Genomic DNA, 24,821 nt, shown 5'->3' on the forward strand with positions numbered 1-24,821 from the left:
TCTTCCAGCAACGCTTGGCCCCAGCTGGAGGGGAGCGAGGGACGCTGAAGTTGTGAAACAGTTTTCCTGGATAGAGTTACTTCGCATTTAGATGAAAATAGATTGAACACAGAGACCTGAAAGATGACAGAGTGAAAACCTTTCCTCTTCCGAAGCTTTACAAACACTAAAAAGAGCAACAACAACAAAAAAGTGAGTACAGTTTGCTTGCAAGGAAGCTTGTGTCAGACACCCAGGCCTTCTTTGTTCTATTCTTCTTAGTTTGTTTATTTTATTTTAAACATCCAACTTCCGTCAACGCCGCTGAAAACGTTTTATGCAAAATTTTTCTTAAGCTGTGAATGTTATTTGCCTGAGATAAACTCTCCTCTTTGTGTAAATATCTCGCTGAAAGTATGAAAACGAAGTTTAAATCTGTCATGACAACTGCAATTAAATGCAAAGGGTTTTTTATTCCCCCCCATAATTTAACATGAAACTCTCAAAAGGTCTGTCTCTATGTATTCATACTACTTTACCCCCAAATATTTCCTGGGAATTGTTTTGAGACATGAATCTGTTGTCAAATCTATATGAATTTAGCTCTTATGTTTAAGCCTCAGAGATTTGTTGGAAAACATCAAGGAACATAAGCATACTAGAAAAAAACAAAAAAACACACACACTAAAGAGAGGCTGGGGAAATGTGGGGGGTTTAAACAGGTTTAGGTACTAAAACAGTATCCAAAACATCACTCCTCAGTTCATCTTATAAAAATGAAAACCATGTCACAACTGCAAACATCCAAAACTATAAAAGTGTACCTTAACTAGCAAAAAAGCTTTGAAAATCAAAAGGAGTAACAGCCAGAGGTTGATGGCTGGAGGAGCTGCAAAGACAGAGAGTTGCACGGGAAAAATATGTTTTACAGCATGTATGGAAGACGGTACCATGATCAACTGAGATTAAGTTGGTAATTGGATACTTTTTTTTTTTTTAAACAGGGACTTGACTTTGCCTTCTTAGAGGCAAAACTACATGACAAATATTTAATATTTAGAGCAAAGACATTTAGAATGTTAAATTGGTCCAAGACTGTCAAATGTTGCAAAAACTGTAAACTGATGTTCACACTTTCTATACAGCAAGTCTGATCAAAGTTGAGTTTAAAGCAAAGGTGCTAGAGACATACCTCCCCATTAACCCTATAGGTTTCCTTAAATAGCACTTAAAGATAGTTATATTAACTGTTCACTAAGAGAGGCTAAGTTCAGATTCGCCTCACACTTTCTAGATTTGTATTTTAAATTGAAATAAATAATTTTTAATTCCACTTTCACAATAATGTTCTCGCTTGTGTTGGTATACCACATAAAACCCCAACATTTGTTTGTGTTGGAATGTTGTAACTTCTCAAGATAAGGGTAAACAGGTAGGACCCCTTTTGCAAGGCCATCTAAATATATATATATATTAGCATATATATTTAATGTTTTCTTACAGCATGTGATCTAACCAAGTCTTTTTATTTTTTTTTATTTTAGATATAAATAGAATGCTTCAGTTTGGAAACCTCCTCACCCATTTCCATTTTCCCCATAAAACTTCAGAAAGCACTCAAAAACAAACTTTAAAGCAGCTTCCAACCCAGCCTGACTTTTTACAACATGTCATGTAAGTATGCCGTGTTATGAAAAATTAACCCTAGAAAGTGAGATGAATTGTTGCTAAGATTTGTTTTAAACTAAAATGATTCTCTTTATCACTAAGATAAATTGTACATACCAATGAGGTCTTTCACACTTTTCTGAGATTGTCTTTAGAAATTCCTTATATTAGATGACTGTATAAATCAAGAGCTTTGTGCATGTTATTTAAAGCCTTATTTGCAGCAAAAGTTGCATCATCACAGTAACAACCTGTAGCTTGAGAGACACTTCAATGTTTGTGCCCAAAAACTGAGGGCAGAATAATGCAAAATCTCATAATGTATTGGGACAAGGTGATTCACATTGCCATCTTATTATTCTGCTGTATATAAGGCAAGAAATAATGACCTGAAACAAGGGACAAATTGTATTCCTTTGTGCTTCTCTTCTGCAGAAAAGTCACTGGACTGAGGAAGGAAGATGTGTATTGCAATCTTCGTGTTTCCGACCAGCTTCTAACAGCCAAAGACGACATCAACATGGTTATCTTGACAGGTTTGAAAGCATTAATTCAGGATTTCTGCCCCTTTGACCCGCTGATACCAACTTTACCCTATTTTGAGCTACGAAGGCCATACGTTCACACTGCAGCCTGAATTCACCCAAATCTGATTTTCTTTTTTTTTTTTTTTGCCCATATTTTGCTTGGATGTAATCTTTTCATGAAAGTTTTAACAACAAAGATCAGATTTTATTTTTTTTACAGTGTGACCCAGGCCACTTGGCTATGTGGTTCTGAATGCCATACCTATCTGATCTTTTTAAAATTAATTCAAACTGTACCCCATTAAAACGCAACAAAGGCCACTATTCTGTGTTTTGCTACGCAGAAGTGAGAAGAAAAACAATTACGGCGGATGACAATGTGGAGAGCAGTCTTTATTTTCAACCTTCTTGTAAAGATTGTGTTGTTAATGCGTTGGCTAAGGTCGGCAAAGAAATTAAAGATTGCAAGATGTGCTCTAGCACAGATGTGCTCTATCATCCATGTTTACTTCCGTAAACACAGAGCACGATTGCTTGTGATATCATTGTGTCCTCTAATGCGCATGCGGGACATTTAAAGGTATTGTGGGGGATTTTCACAAATTTTATTAAAAGAACCACCCTCTCCAATTTAAAAAAAAACATGCACATGCACAACCCTGTACCCGCTCCCGAGAGGGAACACTTATTAAACGTGTGCTAGAGCATGCACGACCCCATTTCTCCTAGTGCACAAAAGATACTGTTCTCATAGCTCATACAAGCTTACTGTGTCTGAATTTCTGCTAACCCCTAAATACCTCAATCACTATATAGAGCGGGGACTTTATAGTGGCCTTTATAGCAAACTCAGTTACCTGACCGTTTGGACAGATGATCACTACTTTTTGCTCCTTTGGTCACGTAGCTCCTCCTCCACTGCGCGGTGCCCGTGTTATCTTTGTTATTAGTCGCCACTGTCAGGTAGCGACAGCGGGCCGCTGTGACAGCAAATCCCATAATGCTTTGTGAGAAGAGCTCTCCGTACAAAGCATTCTGGGATATAGCTGCCTCTTCTGAGGTCTTTCATTTCTTCTTATACACTTTTCTTACAACCCCTGGCCATATTTAAAAACCACAATGAAAAATGTGAACTTCAATGACTGTCTGAAACCATAGCTCACCACAGATATATGTCAGAAAGTGAGCACGTGCAGAAAAAGATAGCTAACTGGGGACGAGCATGTAGGTCGGCCTTACATAGGGTGACCAAACGTCCGTATTTCCCGGGACATATCCGTATTTCACATCCTGTCCCGGGCGTCCCGGGTTTTTTTTAGAAAGTGAGGAAATGTCCTGATTTCACTGNGTAGCGACAGCGGGCCGCTGTGACAGCAAATCCCATAATGCTTTGTGAGAAGAGCTCTCTGTACAAAGCATTCTGGGATATAGCTGCCTCTTCTGAGGTCTTTCACAACCCCTGGCCATATTTAAAAACCACAATGAAAAATGTGAACTTCAATGACTGTCTGAAACTATAGCTCACCACAGATATATGTCAGAAAGTGCGCACATGCAGAAAAAGATAGCTAACTGGGGACGAGCATGTAGGTCGGCCTTACATAAACATATCACCAGAATGATTGACAATAAGGAGGACCACTTATTTAGATGATCCACCCGGAAATAAAAGATCATCCTGTATACCTTTAAGTTGTGTAAATACAGGTCACACAGGAGATCACATAAAAGTTGTATATATATTTGGAAATGCGAACAACCTTTGCTGCGAATTCACAACAGATATTTTTCGAACCATTGAAATGCAGTGACATCAACCAGAAACGCCAGGCTGAGGCAAAACAAACAGGGCTGCATCAACGCTACTACATGATTTGTGCTGATTTGGATGGGAAAGATGTTTGCACGTTTCACCCTACGGATTTGGCAATAGTTTCATTTACCAGTTAACTTTGCTAGTTGTGAATAAAAATCAAGAACATGATATGACAGACCTACTACTGCTGCTGCAATTAGCTAAAAACTCGACACGGTAGGCAGGTGCCACTTGGTGATTTACCCATCAACTCGAAGAATTGTACCGAATGTCCCTCCCTTTTGCGAACAATTTCCACAGGAGCCTTTCCAGATGGATTCTGTGTAGAATTCAAGTTATACTACACAGATAAATTATGCTTATTCTAGTTTACTTTCTTGGATGTCTTCCTCTATGTGCTACTTTTCTTTCTAATTACTGCCATTAAAGAACTCAAAAAAGGGAAAAAAAAAAATCAAACAAACCACAAAAAAAAAAAAACAATTTAGAGATGTGTAGGTATTTATGTATTTTTATCTCCTTTTTTTTGTTTTAGGTCATGGGATATTCTGCATGGATCTAAAGCCCTGGAGTGGGACAGTGTATGCTCACAACAAAAACTGGCATGTGCAAGTAAAAGAAGAATACCAAAACTTCACTAATACTCGCATTGAGCAGGTTGATGATCCCCTCAAAGCTGTCATGGTAAACACACTCAATTAGCAGAATGTTGCCTAACAAAAATATAATAGAAGAGCTTAACTGTGTGTCTTACTTAAGCTCAAGGTCCAATTAATTATCCAAATCACTGAATTCATACAAACTGCTGTCGGGTTAAGAGACTCTGTGTCACTGTAACAATTTATATGGAAATTTCAAACACGGCAGCAGGGCTACCTAAACTTCACAAGTGGGCACTCTTATAATTGCGTTCACAGACTGAGGGGGTGGGACTGGGGGTTGAAAGCAGGCAGGTGCCTAAACACAGCTGTGACCTTTTTCTGTTAGGAGTCACTCATTTCCATTTCTATAGATGCTTCAGTATGACGGGAAGCTTGATTAGACGGCAAACAAGCTGTTCTGTTTAAATTTTTCAGTCTGCAGATACACCTGAGGTTACATCACTTCCATTCGATTTAAGATCACTGGTTCCCAGCCTTTTTTATTTTTCCCTGAAAGCCTCCAATGTGGAACAATGTGCATAGATGCTCAAATCAATTAGTTCCTAAAATTAATCGTTTTACAAGTTTTACGGTACTTAAAGATGTTGTTATACCTGATTGTCTACTAACTCCTGGCATTGTTTTTCTGTGACTGAATACATTTTATACTTAGCAACTTTATCTCAGCTTCATAGATGAGATATTTTTAAATTCACTCTTCTATTAGGTGTTCTACCCTTTGTTTTTTTATTTCTTTTTCCATAGAAAGTACACCTGATTATATTTCCCTTTCATTGTCTCTTCCCTCATTGTGCTCATTGACAGAACTACACGATTGCCAAAACTATTTGTGTATCCACTTTACTTTCTCTCTTATTCTTAATCTATATGGTCCAGTTTGTTGATGGCGTCACTGTCCCACATGATAGAAACTTGTTCACTGGTGAGAAAACCAGGGTTTGCAGCCTCTGCTTTAATTCAGACATTTTACAATTCAACACATTTTTTAGTTTCCAAAACTCATCTTTTATTGAACATTTAAATGTACTAATTTGTTGGTGTGACACAATACGTTTGGTGATCTAGTGTATGTCTATCATCAGTTTTGCTGTTCTTTTCAACCTCAATATTTAGCTGTGTCTCCTTTTAAGTACTCTCTCATCAACTTTTTGTCTAAGTCCTTCTTTGTTTAGCCGTGTCTCCTTTTTTGATGGGGCCATTGACTAAACTATGGCTGTGTCAAAATGTCCGCCCTCACACCTATATTAGCACTAAATAGACGTCACACCATTTAAAAGAGTGTCCAAATATCTAGTGGAAGAAAAAAGTAGTGGATTCAAAATCTACCACAATGCACCTTGAAAAGTAGTGTGCATCCATGGTCACTAAATGAGCAGATATATCCCAGAATGCTTTGCAAGAGCTCTCCTTGAAAAAGCATTATGGGATTCGTTTTGGGGGCAAGAGCTAACAAAGATGGCGCAGGCACCATGTCAGGAACTGGAGTTATGTGAGCAATGGGGACCAAAAAGTAATGGTCATTTTTTTTTTCTTCCCATAGTGGTTAACCCCCTTGGTTCAGTGCTTCTCTATTTAGCTGTGTCTCTTTCTTACTTTGAGCCATTTAAAAGACTATTGCCTGATCTTTATGTTCTATTTTAATGTTAGTGTAAGAAAAACACTTCTCATTTTTTGCTTTTATATTTATTTCTTGTGCTTTTGTGCCCTTTCTGAACTACTGTCTAAACTTTGTGTGCTGTTAACTTTTTGTACTCCTCATTCCATAGAAAAATATCTTTTACCTCTATGTTTAGCCATGTCTCTTTCATAGCGAAACCATTGTGGATGTCACTGTGGACCATTTTTGTTTTTTATTCCATAGAAAGCAGCCTTTGCCAGTTTATCCGTGTTTACCTGCATGTCTTTAATAGAAAGATCTATTGACAGCTTCCATTACCTTTTAGTCTGTTCTTTCCAATTGAAAGGACTCTCAGCTCAGACCTTCTGTGATTTTCTTATTTTGGTTGTTTTACTTTTTTTTTTTTTTTTTGCTCTTTCATTCCTTTTCTCTGCTGGAGGTTTTTACCTATCAGATGAGGGTTATTCCTCTCCATTATCAGCACGTTAGGTAAAAAGCAAAACTATCGCTTCTAAATCAGTCACATAGTGCAATCACATTGGTTTCTTTGCATGAGTAACTTTTTACCAAATAGGTAGAAAATAATCAACTAAATTTGACTCTGAATTAAGCCAGGCTGTAAGCAGTTGGATCAGAATGCAACACCATAATTGGGCCTTATTGAATTATCTGTAACTTGATATTAACTGACCATGTATGTCATTGCAAAAGCTGTTTGTATTGCAAAGAAAAACATTCTTTACTTGTCAATTTGATATTAAATGCAGTGTCTTATCCTCATTAGAAAGCCACTCTGGATAAAACTGCTTAGCGAGATCTTCCTCTATCAAACTTACATAGGCATCCTGTGTGGGGCTGTTATGTATTCTACCATTCAACTTGGGTCCTTTTTTTTTGCCCCTTTCCTTACCTATTTGTATTGCAAGTATTTGAGTAGAAGAAGCTGCAGAATATTCTCCCTGTTCTATGTCTATCTGCACCAACAGTAAATTGTTTGTGGTAATAGGATGAGTCTTAATGAGATGGCTGGAATTTGATTAATCTTTAATTTTTTTCCATTATATTGTTTAAAATTTCCCATTACGCTAAAGGTACCAAGAAAATATTTTTAGAACGAACAAGATGATGTCTTTTAACAAAATATCACGTCAATAAAAGGATTATATGATGAAAGAAGTAAACATACCATCCAGTTTGTCATGATGATGATGTTGAATTAATGGCATAATGATACAGATGCATATTTATTTGCTTCTCCCTGATGTTTTACTCTCTTTTAGAGCAAAACAGCCCAGTTATGCAGTCATTTGAAGAGGAGTGGAGTGCCAATACGCAACAGTCTCTTCCTCCCCAGGGTCATATTTCTGTCGCCTGACTGCAAGCTGGATGATGAGTTGAGGAAGAGGAGGGAGCTGGTTCCTTATGGAGAGATAGATGAGTTCCTGAGAACTTTCAAAGAAGGTTATGTGGGCTGGATATCTGATGCTTTGACTCCTTCCTGGATTTCAGGTAAATGGGTAGGCCTTAGAAATTTGGCACAGAGTGTAGTTAATGCCATAATGAGTTTTAGAAAACTTGCTGACCGAGTAAACAACCTTTTTTTTTTATATATATATATATTTTGGTTTCAAACTCTAGTCATTTAATACATTTTCAATATACAACCAGTTTTATTTGTTGTTGCTTTTTATCTCTCTGCAGGGCATCTGTCATACAGGCAGATAGAGTCGGTGCGTGGAGTCCTCAGGAAGATGGGAACATGGGATCTGTTGCTTCTGCATGGTGGGGAGCAGCTGAAAGGAGACTACTTGGGCTGCCAGTATATCGCTCTTGACCGCCAGGATACTGAAACATTGGAGTTCTCCAGAATCAAGACCTTTTCTGCTGAATCACTGTGGGCTCTGCTGGGTCACGTTCCTCAGGTGAGTACACTAACCTGATACTAACAAGTCCATATGCCATGTAATGACATCAAATGTAAGGCTGGACCTGACCCAGCAGGGGGCAGTATTACCCTGTCAGCTCACAACTCATCAGCCTTGTTGTGATGTGAAAAAAAACTAATATTATGTCCCTATCAGTGATGGAGATGACACCAGATAAAAAGGTTATTTAACCAAATTTGAGTTACAATTAATGTTTATTTCAAAGTTTAAGCAAATTATAATATTAATAAGCGACACTGAAAATGATGGCTTTATATGCTATAAAGAAAATAACTACTCTTTTAAGATTTCTCCTTGAAGTAAAATATCAAATATTAGAAAAAAACTCTTTGCTATCTCATTACACTCACTATAACAGAAAAAGACACATTTAGAGTAGAATTACTGATTGATGACAATATTAATAATTTTATGAGTAGCCAGACTAAATCAAAGCCAGCATTACTTTATCTCTCTATAGTGATGATCCCATGAGGTGCTTTTATAAATAAAAGTAATCCTAATTGAAGCAAATCTGGTAGCATATTTTCCAGTATTGTAACTTGGTCATTTGCAGCCTTAGAAGTAATATTACTGTGGAACCTGATTTGTAACGGTTTGAGTTTTAAATTTTCATAGTTTAATTCAGATTTTGAATGCTGATCCTTATTAGAAAAATCATTTATTGTTGGATATTAATAGTAATGTACCAACAGGCTCTAAATGCTTAAATTAATTTTAGCATGTTTTATCAGAAATAGACTCAAAATAACCTTGTATAATCATATATGACTGCATGCCTGGATGGGATTGTATCAACTTTTGTCAATTTAATAGTGACAACATTCTAAATAACTGAATGTCATTTTTCGTATTTCATGTTTTTTTAGGGTGGTAAATAATAATGTTTACTGCCTGCAACAACCTATTTATTAAACAGGACATTACTAGTGTAATTTAGAGAAATTTAAAAATTTAGAGAAATTCTTCAATATTGCACTATGCATCATTCCTTTTCTAATTAAAAGAAAAATACACACAAAAAAAACTAAATAATCATTTACAAGTCAGACACAGTTGTGGACTTTCTTTTGTTTTATTTTTCAGATATCACACTCGGGTTCATATTACTTATGTTTTCAATTATTGATATAATTACTTTAGAGGATATATTAAAACCTTTTTGATATTTCCCTTTATCTTAGTTCATTAATAGAACTGTTTCGTAATTTACTCTTTTAACTAATACAGTCATATTAGTACAGTCACTATACATAGTCAATGCAGTCATACAGTCAATGATAAGTGACTGAATCTGTTTTTCACAAAGTCATAACCATTTAGCCTGCTTAAAAAGGTGTTTTTGTATCTCTCTTACCTTTATGTTCAGTTACATTAGTTGATATAACAATGATTCCTCACACTTCAAAACAGAAAGACTGATAAGGAACTATTAAAAAAAGAGCAGAATATATAGTACCTCCTGAGGTAATATATATATATATATAATATATAGATGTATTTTTTAAAGACTGACGCAGTTTAGAAACTTCACAAGTATTAATAATTAGAGAAATAACACTGGTCCCAGCACTGGCCCCTGAGGAACACCATATGAAATCACCATTTGTTTACAGTAAGCGAGTCAGAGTTTAATTTATGTTTTAATTTCTAAAAAAAGTATTTTTTTCCTCTCACACAAAAAATGATTTGCATCACATACATCACTTTCACTTGTCAGTTGATGTGTTGAGAATGTTGACATAACTTCTTAAACACCATGACCTGTACTCCCCTTCCATTATTGAATCATAACCCCTCTGCACCCAAACACTGAGCCTAGACCTCCTGTGCAAGTCTGGGCTTCACTTTGCACCCAGCCCCCACAACATCTAAAACCCAAACCCAGAGTCTCCCCATTTGCCTCCAGCTGCTGTGTATTTGATACACGACCTAGCAGTCATTAGACAGTCTCCAGCAGTCTCCTTTCTAGCCAAAGGGGACACACACGGTGTAAGAAAATGTATTGTTTTTGAAAGACATTTTTTTTTAAATTGCAAAAGTGTCACGAAGCCTGACATATGCTGCATACTGTATGAGTTTTAATCATAAAAACTGAAGTATGTGAATTCAATTGTGCGTAGGGTGTTTTCAGCTCGAAGCCCGTGTCGTCCTCTGTCTGCAGGAAGACGTCCACTTTACTCCTGCAGCAGCTGCAAAGGGGGGATGCTTGAGGGGTTACAGGGAAACTTAATATCTCCCCTGGGTATATTTTCAAGACTCAGAAATAATGCATGCTTTTGATTTGTTACTTGTAAACACAGGCTGAAAAACCTGTGGTATGACCTTACGGTTTTACTCCTGCATCTGTTTGCTCTGTTAAAAGCAGCATCAGGTCGCGCGTGTTTTACCCGTGAGCTGGGGTAATTGCTCTGCGGTGAATGGGAGGTCTATGCTCCAAAGTGGAGAATGATAGAGTAGAGTAACTGTAATTTATTAATTACGGCCCATATTCTTAGACCACGGTTCTGGCTTCATTCAATTTGTATGGATAGAGGAGTAATTACAGTGTGTGTGTCTGTGTCTTAAGGAGGGAGAGTAGGAGGTGAAAGTCTGCTTACGACTAGATCTAAAGTGCAGGTTTATTTTTGTTCCTCCTCTCTGTATTACCTGCTGTTTGGTTATTTTCTTGTATTTTTAAAGTCTGGTATTTCTGACAGTTTCTTCACAAGGAGCTTCTTAAGGTTTATTTAATTGCATGTGGCATTGTCAAAGGCTTGTAAAGTCACAGTAAACATCTCAGCTTACATAAAGACTACAAATGAGCGTATCTCGGTTGCTGGAGCTACATCTCGTCTCCCAGACGGTCCACAGGTTCCACACAATTGCAGCTTGTTAATTTAACTCCACCCTGCATTCCTCTCCGTTTGGCTGTCTCCCGGGCTGCACGTGTCACAGCCTTGTAATGGACAGTGTGGTGCATGTCGAGCTTGGCAAATGAAAAGGCCGTGAGGAGGGGGACATCAGCTGCTTTGTGTTGGTAATGAACGATGGCGAACAGTAAAAAGGCCCGGAGCAGGTCATTTACAAAGCCCGACTATTCTGCTTCCTAAATAGATCTTATCGCCAATGACTGTGGACATTCAGCCTTTTATGTTGAGATCAAATTGTTGATAAAGGTGCGTATACATGCATTGTTTTAGTTGAATTTTAATAATTGTGTCACAATATAGAGTTCACAAAGCAAGGACAAATCAGATTTAAGCGATATATCTTAAGAAATAAAAAAAATAAAAAGTGCTGTATTTTTACAAAGGTTTTCACAATATTAAAGGAATAGTTTCTGTATCTTTCAGTCTAGGGTGGACTAGTCTATAGCATTGGAATTCTCCTTGTTGTGTGCCTAAGTAAAACCTCAAATAATTAGACAGTTAATAAAGCAAATGAGCTAAAATTTAAAGTGAATAGGACAAAACAGGCGTAAATCTACCATTAACCCTAACTTTATAATAATAGTCAAATTTATTGGATGATGAAAGGACTTTAAAACAAGCTGACAGACAGCATCCAACTCGTGAGCTTTGCCCTTGTAGCATTGTATATATTTCAATGGCTAACACAATGCTAAATTACGTCATGGAAAAGTAAAAACTAAAAGTAAAATCTCCTTCTGATCACTGCCCCATTATTTCCATTAAACTACTGAAATGGTTTCTAAGTAGTACCTACGTTAACTTAAAATGTAAAAGCTTTCTGGCAAAACAGGAAGTTTTTAGGTGTATTTTCTCACTTAAAATCATCCTAGATCAACTTTTTGTGTTAAAGTAATCAAGAAAAAATGACTGACTGACCAGCTTACATTATGGCTGTGGCTAGACCGTGGATCCAATACACATCTTAGCAGAGTCAGTAAGCGACACCAGCAACATACCATGAGATAAGCTAAGAATTAACAATGTCTCTCTATTTAAGGCTCGGAAAATCATAGGAATGTAAGCTATTGATTCTTTTAATTTTTTAATGTACACTAATAGTTTGTTGGATTTTAAAGTGCTGAAAGTGCAAACAACATTTTACTGTTGCAGTTATTACATTACATTTCAAATCTATGGCAGCCATAGTACTTTAATGCCATATTTAACAAATTCAATAATTTTATTGTAAGGTCTAGCTTGATCCAAAACCTTAACTCCAACTTTTCCTCTTGGAATACTGACTTTAGAAGCAGATTTTGAAATGTTTTATTCCAACATGAAACTTGGAAAATAGGAGAGTAAATGGTTTTTCCCTTCTTTTGTGACAAAATGCAACAAACTGGAAATAGTATGACTACTTTTTCTGATATGTTTTAACACTTTTTTTAAAAGAGTCAACCTGTTTTTTCACTTATGCAATAAAACAAATTGAATAGAGCAAATTCGGTTTACCATCTGTACCTGGTCTATTACAAAACAGGTTGAAAGTAACACAAGCAGCAACACTTAATTACTTCCTGCAGGTGATTATTTGATTGTTGGAATTCCCTCTTTTGGAGGAATGGAGAGATCATGATAGCAAGTGATGATGGTAGGGCAGGATAATGGTAGCAGTAGTCAGTACCTGAGGCAGACCAAAATCATGCTTTGTGGAGGGTGCTATCTTGTTGCCGCTTCTTTATTGCACAACAAACACACAAAAAAAAAAAAAAAAAACAAGCCATGGCAGAATTTAAAGATATCCATAAAAAAGTCTTGTTTAAAGTTTCCCACAAGCCACCTGGGAGACAAAGCAAACATGTAGAAGAAGGTGCTCTGGTCTGATAAAACCAAAATCAAACTTTTTGGCAAACATTGTGTTTGGCGTAAAAGCAACACAGCCCATCATCCTGAACACACCATCCCCACTGTCTTACACGGTTGGGGCAGCATCATTGTTTGGGCCTCCTGTTCTTCAGTAGAGACTGGAAAGATGGTTCAAATTGCTGGGAAGATGGAAAATACAAGACCATTCTGGAAGAAAACCGGTTGGAATCTGCAGAAGACCTGAGACTTCTGCAGGTGTGAATGTACCATTAAAAACCGTCAGGCTATGGCTCAAAACAGGCATCCTTATCATTATATTTAGTTATTTTATTCTCTGATTTATTTAAAGTTTTACTTAAAAGTTTTATGTATAATTTGCTGAACAGCTATCAAGACTTAAATTATTATTTTTTTATTTTGAAAAGCACCAGTATGCTCAAATTTCTATAATTTCAGAATCCCACTCAAAAAGAAACTGGAATTGGAAATCAGTTTCTCAATAGTGTATGTATTGTGTGTGTGGGTGTGTGTGTGTGTGTGTAAAGCTGCTGAGGAAAACGTACTTGTGCAAGAGAAGTGTACTGCCGTTTTACAAGTGTCTGTGATTAACTAGTAAAGACGTGGAGCACTTATATAGGGGAAGGTAATGATAAAAGCTACCATGTGATTAAACTTGTTAGAAATCTTTTTTTTTTCCTCACTCGAGTACTGAGAAGTAGTGAAGAGTCCCATGGAGAGCATCTGCCTCTGTCAATTTAAATATGACTCAATGTGTTTCCTCTAAATGTGTCGTCCTCTGTGATATAGCTGTCATGTACGAGAGCTCCTCAAGCACTCATTTGTTAATTTAAACATCAGCTGCTTTGCTTCATATTTTACACATTCCTACTTATCTCACTGAGTTGCCTTTAGATTTAAATATATTTGTTCAAATAAAGTTAAAGACATCAATTTTAAATCCAGAATAAATCTAAAATAAAAATAAAAAAATACATTATTAAAAGGCGAGTTTGTTTACATGTATTTAAAGGAAAACATCCCTCCAGTCGCACAGAGAATTTAATTCAGTTTTAAGCCTCAATTAATATTTACAAGGATTCAGTTTTGTAAAAGAACAGCTGCCGTTCATTTACTCCAGAAACGGCAAAATATTTTGAACAAGTTAAAGCTCAGCCAAGTAATTTTAAATAATCTGAATCAAGCTTTAGTGTGAAATTGTCTGAAACTTTTCCTCCAGTCCAAATTATCAGAAAATCATTAAAAGGCTAAAGACCTTAGTATAAGAGTGGCTTCATGTAAGCAGCTGTAAGTAACATGAATAAAGATTAATAGGAAAATCTTAACTGTAACATTTAGGAAAAAGTTAAGTATTAAAAGTTTAAACAAGGTTTTCATTTTAGTAGTGTTGCGCCGATGCCATTTTTTTGGCCCCGATACCCAATGCCTGGCTGTGCGGTATTGGCAGATACCGATACCATACCAATACCATCTGTTGGAAATTTATGTGTTTGTGTATATATGAAGAACTGCATACTACTTGGATGTAAAATAATTGTCATCATGGGTTTGTCAAGCTGCTGCCTACGGTACCTTAGTGAAGCGGGAAAAAGACTAATACAAAGTGAATCCGGTAGAAATTTTTATTGCCTACCTGGAATGGGTGACAAAAGTTAAATAAACTTTTGGCTCTCAAAATGGCATTGGTGCCCTATTTTTTGGTACTCGCCGATACCACCATTTTAGTGCATTATCGGAGCTCTGCTCGATACTGGTATCGGTTTTGGTGCAACACTAATTTTTAGTCCAAGCTAGTTTTAGTACTGTTAATTATTGGAAACACAGTCTGTTTAAAAGACAGTCAGGTTTTAAAAATGCCAAAACCCTTTTGAAACAGTTCTTTTCTCAAATAACCCAATAAGTAATTCAATGATCAAATAAAGTTGGGCTCACAATTTTCACACCAGTAGGAAATAAGTCATTCATTTCTCAAAAAGAAAAGTAATTACAACTTGTTTTTAGCAGTTTTTTAAAAGAAAAAATAACTTTCATTTAGATAAAAAAAAAAATGTATACCTTTTTTAATAATCAAATGCCTATATTTGTTGCCATTACAGCAATCAAACTCTTCTTATAATGGTTTAGAACCTTTTTGCATGTTCTGAGGATTTGAAAACCTTTTATTCCCCCTAATCTTTAGCTCTTCTTTACATAATCTGTCGGATTCATGTCAATTCCTGTTTGGGAAACAACAAAATGTATACATTAGCTCCTCAGCTTATAACACTTACTTTTTATAATCACATGAAATGCATTTTTACTTTGGCTTAACTTTTACAATCATGCTAAAAGTATTAATAGCATCGAACAACTATAATGAGCTAAAACAATAGTATCTCCCCAGAAAGATGTAAATGCTGCCATAAATATTTTTTCGATGTTACATTAGAGCCCCAGAATTGTTATCTTTCCATGCGCCTGAAAGAAATCCATTGTTAAGTAGTCAAAGAAGAGTCAATTAAAATTGTGGCGCAGTTTTATTCTAAGGCTTCATTCAGGATATTTTACACTAAAGATTCCCCGCTTTATTTAAATTTGGTACTAAATGGGGGGGTTCTTACTGGAAATTTTTCTTGGTCATGGTCTAAGATCTTAATTTTATCTCCCTGAGCTGAGTTATTTGTTTTGTGGATCCCGGATATTACAGTGATCTCCCAGAGAACAGGGCTCTTAGATATGATCAATAGGGATTCATAAATAATGAAGAGGACTGAGTGGAGCAGAGGCACTTAATTACAGCTTCAAAAGCCATTCTCGTTAATTGAGGTGAATAAAGGTGGTGAAGTGGACTGCGTAGAGCCATTAGAGGGTTTTTATTCTTTCTTTTTGTAATTACAGCAAAAGAAAAAAAGAAAAGAAAACTTACTTGCAGCAAGAAAAGACCAGCTGAGGTCACGGTTTTCTCAGACAAGCATTTTTGTCTTTGCCATTAAATGAAAAAGTTAAATCTGGAGGCTAATTTATTTATCCTGACCACCTGTGAGCATTGTTTTTTACTTTTAATGTAAATGGCAGAACACTACATGTTCAAACAGCCACTGTGGACTGTAGATACAATATTTAATTGACAGCCCTGCCATCTGTTACGGTTATGTGAAATTATAGATAAACTAGTTAACAGACACTTTGGCCCATTGTCTGTTGTTTTGATAATCACCCTTAATACCGGTCGGCATCAATATGGTCTTTAAACCCGATTTGAGAGTTAATGGAGTCAGATGGGGACAGTCGGTGTGTGCGCTGGGGCTAATTTTGTTAGAGATGTTCATAAAGACCAAATTAAATCAGTCATAGATTGGGCCCTCTCAAGTCAGCCAGACAACCAGACCCATTGAGCAGAAAAGGAGGGGATTCATATTTTAACCTCTTAGAAAATGCACTTATGTGGATGGAAATAAAGTCATAGCAGGGTGACTGGATGCAAATGGTTATTGGAGAGAGTCTAATGGCTTCCTGTTAGCTGAGGCAGTCTGTTTGAAAACAGCCATTCAGAATTAAATGTGCATTTTTTTATTTTTTTTTGGGGGGGGGCACATTTATGACTTAAGATAAATATCATTATTGATATTATTATTATTGAAGTCACTTGTTATCAAATCATAGTTTAGTTAAATGGATGAACTACATCAGGATCAGGCTTAAATTTAGTTATTATATGATATATATTTAATGCAGGTGGTGGAGACTATGCAGTGTAGTGGTTATTCAGTCCACCTCCATTTTTTTTTTGGGTGGGGGTTGGTGAAAAAATATAACACTGATTGTACTTTTAGTAAATATTAAAGTCTTTTTAATTAGAAGTAGATTTGAATTCCAATCTCTCACAGAAAATAAACCCAGTTGATACCCCCCGATCAGCTTTGCATGTGTTTTTTTTTATTCCCTCAGTGCAAGTCATAGGCCTACATCTACTTTTTATAATTCTATGGTGATCTGCTTGTTTTTCCAGCCACCTAACGCCATTTGTTGTAACCCAATATTTAGATATGTACAGCTGCCTAGTTGGAAAAAAAACTAAGGGGGGCTGTGGTGCCATGACCCCATTTTCCAAAGGAAATTGTCTTTGCCAATTTAGCACAAGTATAAAGTGAAATAAGTTTAGTGGAAAAGCAAAACTCAGATGACCAAGCTTTCCACCAACATTTAAACGCATCATGTAATAACGAATCTGGAAGCTCTCTAAAAGAGTGAAATGTAAATGAATTTAATGGTCTGTAGATTTAGGAACATTTTTGAATCTGTAACTATAAGAATTGTGTGTGTATTTTTATTTTGTATTCATAATTTCATAATTTGTATTTGTTTTTGAGCACACATTTATAAGAACTGAAGTTATGCAAAAATGTTATTTACAAATTACAAAACATTACATATCTGGCGTTACAGACTCTAATCTTTTTGAAACAAAATCCTCTCTATATTAGTCTGGCTGTGAAAGCAAAATGTTTTATTTACTGTTAATCTTTGATTGAAAAGGTGGCAATCACATTAGTACTCAGGCGTTTGCTTTGGATTATATCGATCTCCAAGACAGTTTCTGTCCCTTTGCATGATATTTTGAGGCCTTGACAAAGAGATTTGGCTTGTCAGAGGTGTGTCACTCTGTTGCCTCTCCTTTTGCATCTGGTGAGACACGGCTCAGAACAAAGAGCCCGTCGTCTGAAGCCGGTGTGGCGTTACGCTCACTGAGAGTTCACCTGAAACAGTGCACCCGTGGCCTCCAGGTAACGGGCCCTTCTGACTGATGCCCTGCTTGGATTCTTTGACTTTATCAGATGAAGAATCTGAACTTTGTGAATGGCAATACACACAGGCCACGACACATCCTTACCTAGTTACACAGTTCCTCTCAATAATCACAATCATCAAACCACATTTCCTCATAAACAAAAGGATTTACAACCCAAAAAATAGAACTTTTGTTATCAAACCATATTTACACCAAGAAAGCTTTGATAATGTAAACTACACCCGATAAAAGGTAAAACATAAGAAACCAGTGGGATCAGTATATGCAGATTAACCTTGTTTTGTGAAGACTTTTGGCAGATAGTAAATAAGAAGGAGGTTGTCTGAAACACGAGGAGTGATGTCATTCAAAGGACTCCAAGATCTCTGAGAGAGAAGAAAAAAACAAAAAAACGAGTAGCTGCTCAGGGAAGACAGTAATAGGTAAGCTTTCAGCCCCTGCTGTTGGTCACAGTCACACAAACACACTGTTTGTGCTTAAATTAGTAGTTATCACCTTGTTCAAGGAAAACTTAAATATAATTTAATTAGTTATTGATATGGTCATGCTGGCTTATTGAAGATTATAACTAACTGTGACAAACTATAATCCATCTTTGAGACGTTTTGTCTAGTAAAAAAATGCTGTTGTTGAAAAAGAACAATTTTGGGGGGATTTTAATGACTGACTTATGATATTATTAGCTGATTTTATTTATTTATTTTATATCCAGTGCTGTGCCATTTCAGTAACCTCAAGCATTTGGCATGCTGAGGTGAGTGAAGCTTTACTGGTGCAGACAGAAGCTCTGCAAAGATTAATTAACATTATTTTGGTACATCAGTTATGTAGGCTGGGGAGCTCCTGCACTGGGAACAGAACATGTCACCTGTTCTGATTTTTTAATTAAACAGCTTTTACATTGTATTTATTCTATACAGCCGGGAAACTTACAAATAGAGAAATTGGTCAGCCATATAACAAAATTAATTTCCATAATAAAACAGGTCTATTGTCCATAAACTATTTTGAATCTTAGCATAAAGCAAAGCTTTTAAAATTGTTAACCCCTTTTTAATGGAGAAACATCTGGCACACAGTTTACCTGGACCAAACAGGAATCCTACCTGTTGTCTTATGCTTGATGTCCTTGTTTTTATCATTATTATTAGCTGATTGGGTAATTGAATATATATGTATTTGCTTTCCTCTCTTTTTCAGGTTGAAAATGTAGATTTTACATTGTCTGACCTGCTGCAGCGCCACAGAGAATAGATGCAACAAGCTTTCTTTGCCTTAAATTGGTTAATTGCTGATTAGCGATGATTACACTTGGCTGTAATTTGTTAGAATAATTCTACTCCAACATTCTTGCCTTGGTTTGTAAACCTCTAAGCCACCAGCTGTCACAAAGCTACTTTTTCATGCATCCCAAATTAATAGACACTCACTGACTCTGAAGTGGCCTGTTGCTATTGTAACACAAGCCATGTGGCATCCAGCCAAGGCTGCAATAGAAGACACAATTGTTTAGTCTTTTTTTCTTTTTTCTCCATCTTTCTCCCTATTTTTTTTAATGCACACTAATAAGCAAGTAAATGGGGGAAGGATATGTGTGTGAAATCGTGGTGGCCTTTGTTGCGGATAATTAGGTTAGCGGCAAGAGCGTGCAGGTGCTGAGGCTGTGCTGTGTGCTTGTGGTGTGTTATCGACTTGCTCATAGGCTGTCAGGGGTGTCGCACTTCCCATCAGCCCTGAAGCTCAGCAACCTCTTCACTATTAAAATGATCACTTTCAATAGCAGACAAAGGAAAGAGGGAACATATCTAGTGCAGGGTATTTTCCCCACCTCTAATGCTTATCTGCCTTTTGATGTTGCCGTAATAAAAGGCCCATTGGGCTTCCACAATGACCTGCAAAATGGACAAGGGGGCCGATATACTAGGTTCTGACTGTCGCTAGCATTAACTAAAAGGCCTAGACATTATGGAGAGCTGGGGATGAAAGTACATAGAGTGAAAAAAATAATTGAAAAATTGCCTAATGCTAAAGTGAAAGAAAATGGAACTGTGAAAAGGCACTGTAATATTCTGTTATCCCCGGTAAATGCAGCCAAACAAGAGATGCGGCTTGGCATTCTTTTTGAAATGGATGTGGTTCAATTACCTGCATGTCTAAATCTAGTTAAAGCCTCCATTGTCAGGCTTGAAACATAACAGGCAGTTTTGATGTAGTGTTAAAGCGTATTATGCCCTACAACCTACAGAAAATCACGGGAGGGATGACTCCATTCATGATGCGAAGGGAATTAAAGCTCCTACCGAGAACAAGGTTAATTTAATATTTATTCTGTTCCGGACTTCTGTTTGGATCTCTGTTCAGACTGAGAAGCTCTGTGTTTAAACCAGCTGATGGGAGAGGTTACCGTTTAATAGTTCTACATGAGCATCAAGGTTTCATTCTTGTGATGTAATTCTTTTTGCATTTAAAACATGAGCTGTATAAATTGTTAAATGCAGTGACATTTCTAGAAAAGATGTGTAAAATGAATGACTCTTTTAGCACAGAAGCTTAATCCAACTATAGTTTGAGTAATTTAATGTTGTGTTTAGAAATATTTTGAACACTATCACCAGTGATTTGATTGCTGCCACTCCTGCTGTTCATACTTCTTAGAAATCCCCCCTTTTGCAATTAGGATGCCACTCATTCAGCCCCTATATCTTTTAAAAAGATTGTAGGGTATAGAGAGATTGATTTTTGACAATGCTTCATGGTCTCGCAAGGTAGTCCAGACTTCTAGTTCCTGTATTATGCTCTCTTTTGCTTCAACCCATTCCCTGGATTTCTAAAGGATTTAGGCTTTGCAAAGAGAACATATGTTTCAAGTCATTATCCTGCTGCAAATCACCAGTGACACCTTTTTGTTTGGCTGACAGAGTCCATGATATTTAATATTTATAACTCAGAATTCAGTTGCATTTTGCACTTTAAAAATGTCCGAATTTTAGGGTAGAATTTAAGGCTGAAACAATCAGTCAGATTAATTGTGATTAATTGGTTATTGAAATAATCGTCAACCAATTTAGTAATTGATTAATCGTTAACTGGAGTATAAACTCTAAAACACGCCTTAGCTGATAGAGTGATCCACTTACTTATAGTAAGATTTAAAAAAACAGAATTAAAATATTTTGCATTTAAGATTTTTTTTTTTATTTGCCTGTCAATATGCTCTTTGCAAAACTCCTCAAGTGGAAAAGTTTTAGTTTTACCTGGTTTAATGTTGTAAAGTCTTCTTTAAAGAATCTTTTTCTATTCGATTATTAATAGATTAATCAAAAAATAAGTTGACAGATTAATCCATTTGCAAAATAATCGTTAGTTGCAGCCCTAGTTGAATTTCAGTTCCTATTGCACATCTTCACGATATTGTTTGTTGGTTTTATTTGACCAAATCACCAAACTTCCACTTTAGTTCAAGTCCCATTTTTTTATGATTCCGATTGTAAGACGGCTGTTAAATGATTGATTCCATTAGAGTTTAATTTAATCAAAAAGATATTTTCTTTCTATTTCATCACTTTGAATTAAATCACCAACCATCTACCTTACTTCAGTTTGTTCTGTTGTACTTCCTGTTTTGGAGAGTTGCTAAACAATACTAAATATTAAACCTATTGTAAAAAAAAAATGAAAAATAGATTAATATTAAAATATTTTTAGGGATGGGGAACAAAAGGAAATAATAGGAACAGTGTCATCAAGCTCTTTCTTGCAAGTTTAGTTTGTGAATGTGAAGACTGAGTGCCAGTAGCTGAAAATACCATAAGGGTACCCATTGTAACACATTTCATGACCATCCTCATAGAAATCATGTTTTCTTTTTATTTGTTAACTTTTGTTTTCTCAAAGAAAGGTTTGTTTTTCTGCTTTCTTCAGGTAACAGTTAAAATGTACAAACGAGGAGCTCATGGCTGGCTGGGTAAATCCCTCAACGCCACCGCCACCATTCCCTCCAACACCTTAGTGATTTTCAGAGTCAGCGGCGAGGAAGCAGATGCCCAAATCCCTGCAAGCATTATTCACAGCATCACACTTAGCATATGACAAAGTGAAGAGACAAAGGAAATAAAATGGAAGCATTCGGAATGAATCGTGAGCAAATGCAAAAAAACATTTGTTTTTTTTATGAATGAATCTAACTGGATTGTCTTTGTGTGAACGTGGTTAAAAAAAAAATCCCATTTGCCTTTTTTTCCTGCTTCATTCTAAAATTGAGCTTGATGTTAATGAGATTCTTTTGACAATTAGCCTGATTAACTTTGTCATCTTTTATATTTCCAGGGCCGGCCTCCACTTTGCATGAGTTGTTAATTAATCATTATGCTTGCTGACTGGGTCACATCAGTCTGAGCCACGAGTGTTTAATGCTCTAATCGTAGCTGTTAAAACAGGCAGCGTGTGGCTTGACAAGGGTTTCAGTGAGCTTACAGGACATTATTGACAGACTGTAAATGTTTTTGATGTATTAATGTGCTGAGGAGAGATTCATATATAGTTAGAGGCGCACAAGCTCACTTTGTGTTATTGAGGTGTGGAAGTGGGCAAAATGATGCAATGATTTTAAAATATGGAGGGAATTCGGTGAAACAGTATAATTAGGAATCCCTTTAATTGGCATCTTTACATGAAGCATCGTTATATGTGGATACGGTGTTTTATCTGAGAGACTGTTTGGAAAGCAAAACCACTTGTCTTCATTGGTTTAGACTAGGTCTGGGTCAGTTGAAAGTGTTGAAATTCAAGACAATATTTTAAATACTTACTTTAAAAATATTCAAATATTCCCTCATGTCATTTCTATTGTTAAAGTTATTTTAATGTGCTGCTAGAGAAAGTAAAGAAGTGACCAAGGGTGTTACCAGCTGTTTGGAGAATGACTAGATGGAGAGAGAATAAAAACCAAGATGAAGCCAGCCATTAATATTACTAGGCAACCCTGTTAATATATTTGTACAATTTGCCACCAAATTACTCAAGTTCCCTTTGATGGAATTCAGTTTTTCAGACCAGTTCAGCCTAGCGCCTAACCTTAATCTAATAATGAGTTTGTGGATGGAGCTAAAAAATTAGTGTGATGGCTGAGAGATCCTCCAACCTCTTGGCATAAGATGAATAATCAGACATACAATAGGACCCTGCAATAACCACATTGTTTACATGCTTCAGTTTTAACTGAATTTATTATGCACTGTGTAACTGTACATGCAAAATATAAAGTGGTTAGATTGTGGTATTTTTTTTTTTTGTGTGTTTTGTTTTTTCAAGAGATATCAGTGTGATTGCTCTGAATAAGCAGTTTGATGAATGTCTTGTATTCAAAAAATAAACCCAAGTAGAATCCAGAAGCAAAAGTTAAAAATATTTAGAGATGGCTCAAATAGTGAACAATTAAAAAATAATAAGATCACTTGAAGAATGATGTCTTTTAATTGAATTATACTTTTTTAAATACGAGTTCTTTTCAGTCTTTCTCTTCAGATTTGACATACCTTCATGATAAAGTAATCACAGGATGCATGGGTTGTAATTATCTTGTTATGCAGGTTGGTTTACGCTGTATTATGTGTTTTTAAGGAATTTACATGTTCAGTTTGTAGTGTAATAAAGGATTTTGGTTATTTAGCAATGGCAGTCTGCTCTAATCTTTTTCTCCATGTGGCTGCCACCTAGCTTCTCTCTGATGCACTGGAGTTTTAAAATCTTCATTTCCCTTTGGGCTCTTTTCATGTAACAAAAAAGTAGCGCATTTAGCCGATCATCTTCAGATATAATGCTGGATGTAGGACTTACATAGGAGTAGTGTTGGCATAGTGGCTACGTGGAAAAAATGAACCATGAAATATTTTGAAAGCTTTAATAAGTCAAAGTTAGATAATTTCTTTAGATCATTTACTTGTGTCTAAGATAATATCCCAACCTTCCATGATCTCAAAACAATTTGGGGCCAGCCGTCTCTCTGGATGAGTAAGCAGAGGTCCACAGATGAGGTGACCTTTATTCAAGAGTGACTAACGAGAGAAGTCATCAGAAGTCTTGCTTAAAGTTTTCCACCAGCCATGTAAAGGAGGTACTCTGATCAAATGGGGCAATAATTATAGTTTTGTCTCCACATTGAAACATGATGTTGACTGATTCAAGCAAACGTTACTGGAAATGAATGGAGCCAAAACAGGACAAACCTTGAATAATAAATGAAATAATCTGCAAAAGACCAATGACTGTATACAATAAAAATCATCTAGAGATGGATGCAATTAAATAGTTTTACAGCCAAAATGTCAGTCTCAGTGTAAAACTGGTGACTTGAAGCTATGAGCGAAGCAAAATATGGTTTTAAAAAATGATTGAATAAACATGGAAAACTATTAACACTAATATATAAGATTAAAAATTGTGGATGTAACATGATACAACACTTAACCTAATTGCATTTAAAAGTACTCTAATTCGCTAAGATATTTGACAGATACGTATTAGTAAAAGGACCCTCATATACAATCATGTGTCACAACCAGGCCAGAATGTTTTCTCAAAACCGTATTAGAGAGACTAAGGGTATCAATCAACAGCTCACTCTCTGAAAGCATGCGGCATGTCTCCAGCGTGGTTAAAAATGTGGGATTAAGGATGGATGACTGGCCACGGGGACAAAGGAAGCCCTGTAGCAGAGACTGGGAGGAGAAGCTAGGAGGAAATGGACATGGAGACCAGGCTGGAAGTGAGCGTGACAAGGGAACAAGGTAAAACGATCCAACAGAAAATGAATCAATGAGAGTCTCTATTAAAACAGAAGCCCTATTTGGATACCAAGCTTGTGTGAAATTTCTGGTTAGAGTAAATAAACAGTAAATAAGAGGAAATGTTTTCCACTAAACTTTCGTTCTATTGCTTTAGAGCCTCTGACCCTTCTTAAGGGGAACTACACCTTATTGAATCAAGCTGAAAATGCAGAACAGGTGTTTATTTCTGTACTGGGAGGTACTCCAGGTCAG

General features: G+C 36.3%; 1 protein-coding gene across 2 annotated transcripts; it reads left to right on the forward strand.

The window, feature by feature from the left end:
• LOC107090241 lies at positions 1-23,430 on the forward strand. Of its 2 annotated transcripts, XM_015383513.1 has the most exons (7): positions 1-192; positions 1,525-1,654; positions 2,084-2,184; positions 4,527-4,675; positions 7,552-7,780; positions 7,973-8,193; positions 21,706-23,430. In XM_015383513.1, the coding sequence occupies exons 2-7, from the start codon at positions 1,536-1,538 to the stop codon at positions 21,871-21,873; spliced, it is 987 nt and encodes a 328-aa protein (XP_015238999.1). In that variant the 5' UTR covers positions 1-192; positions 1,525-1,535; the 3' UTR covers positions 21,874-23,430. The 2 variants fall into 2 exon arrangements, with proteins under 2 accessions (XP_015238999.1, XP_015239000.1); XM_015383514.1 differs by lacking the exon at positions 1,525-1,654 and having other exon boundaries at positions 34-192.
• Positions 23,431-24,821: the final 1,391 nt, after the last annotated feature.

The sequence above is a fragment of the Cyprinodon variegatus genome, unplaced genomic scaffold, assembly GCF_000732505.1.
Source record: "Cyprinodon variegatus isolate N-32 unplaced genomic scaffold, C_variegatus-1.0 Scaffold286, whole genome shotgun sequence".
NCBI classification, from domain to species: domain Eukaryota; kingdom Metazoa; phylum Chordata; class Actinopteri; order Cyprinodontiformes; family Cyprinodontidae; genus Cyprinodon; species Cyprinodon variegatus.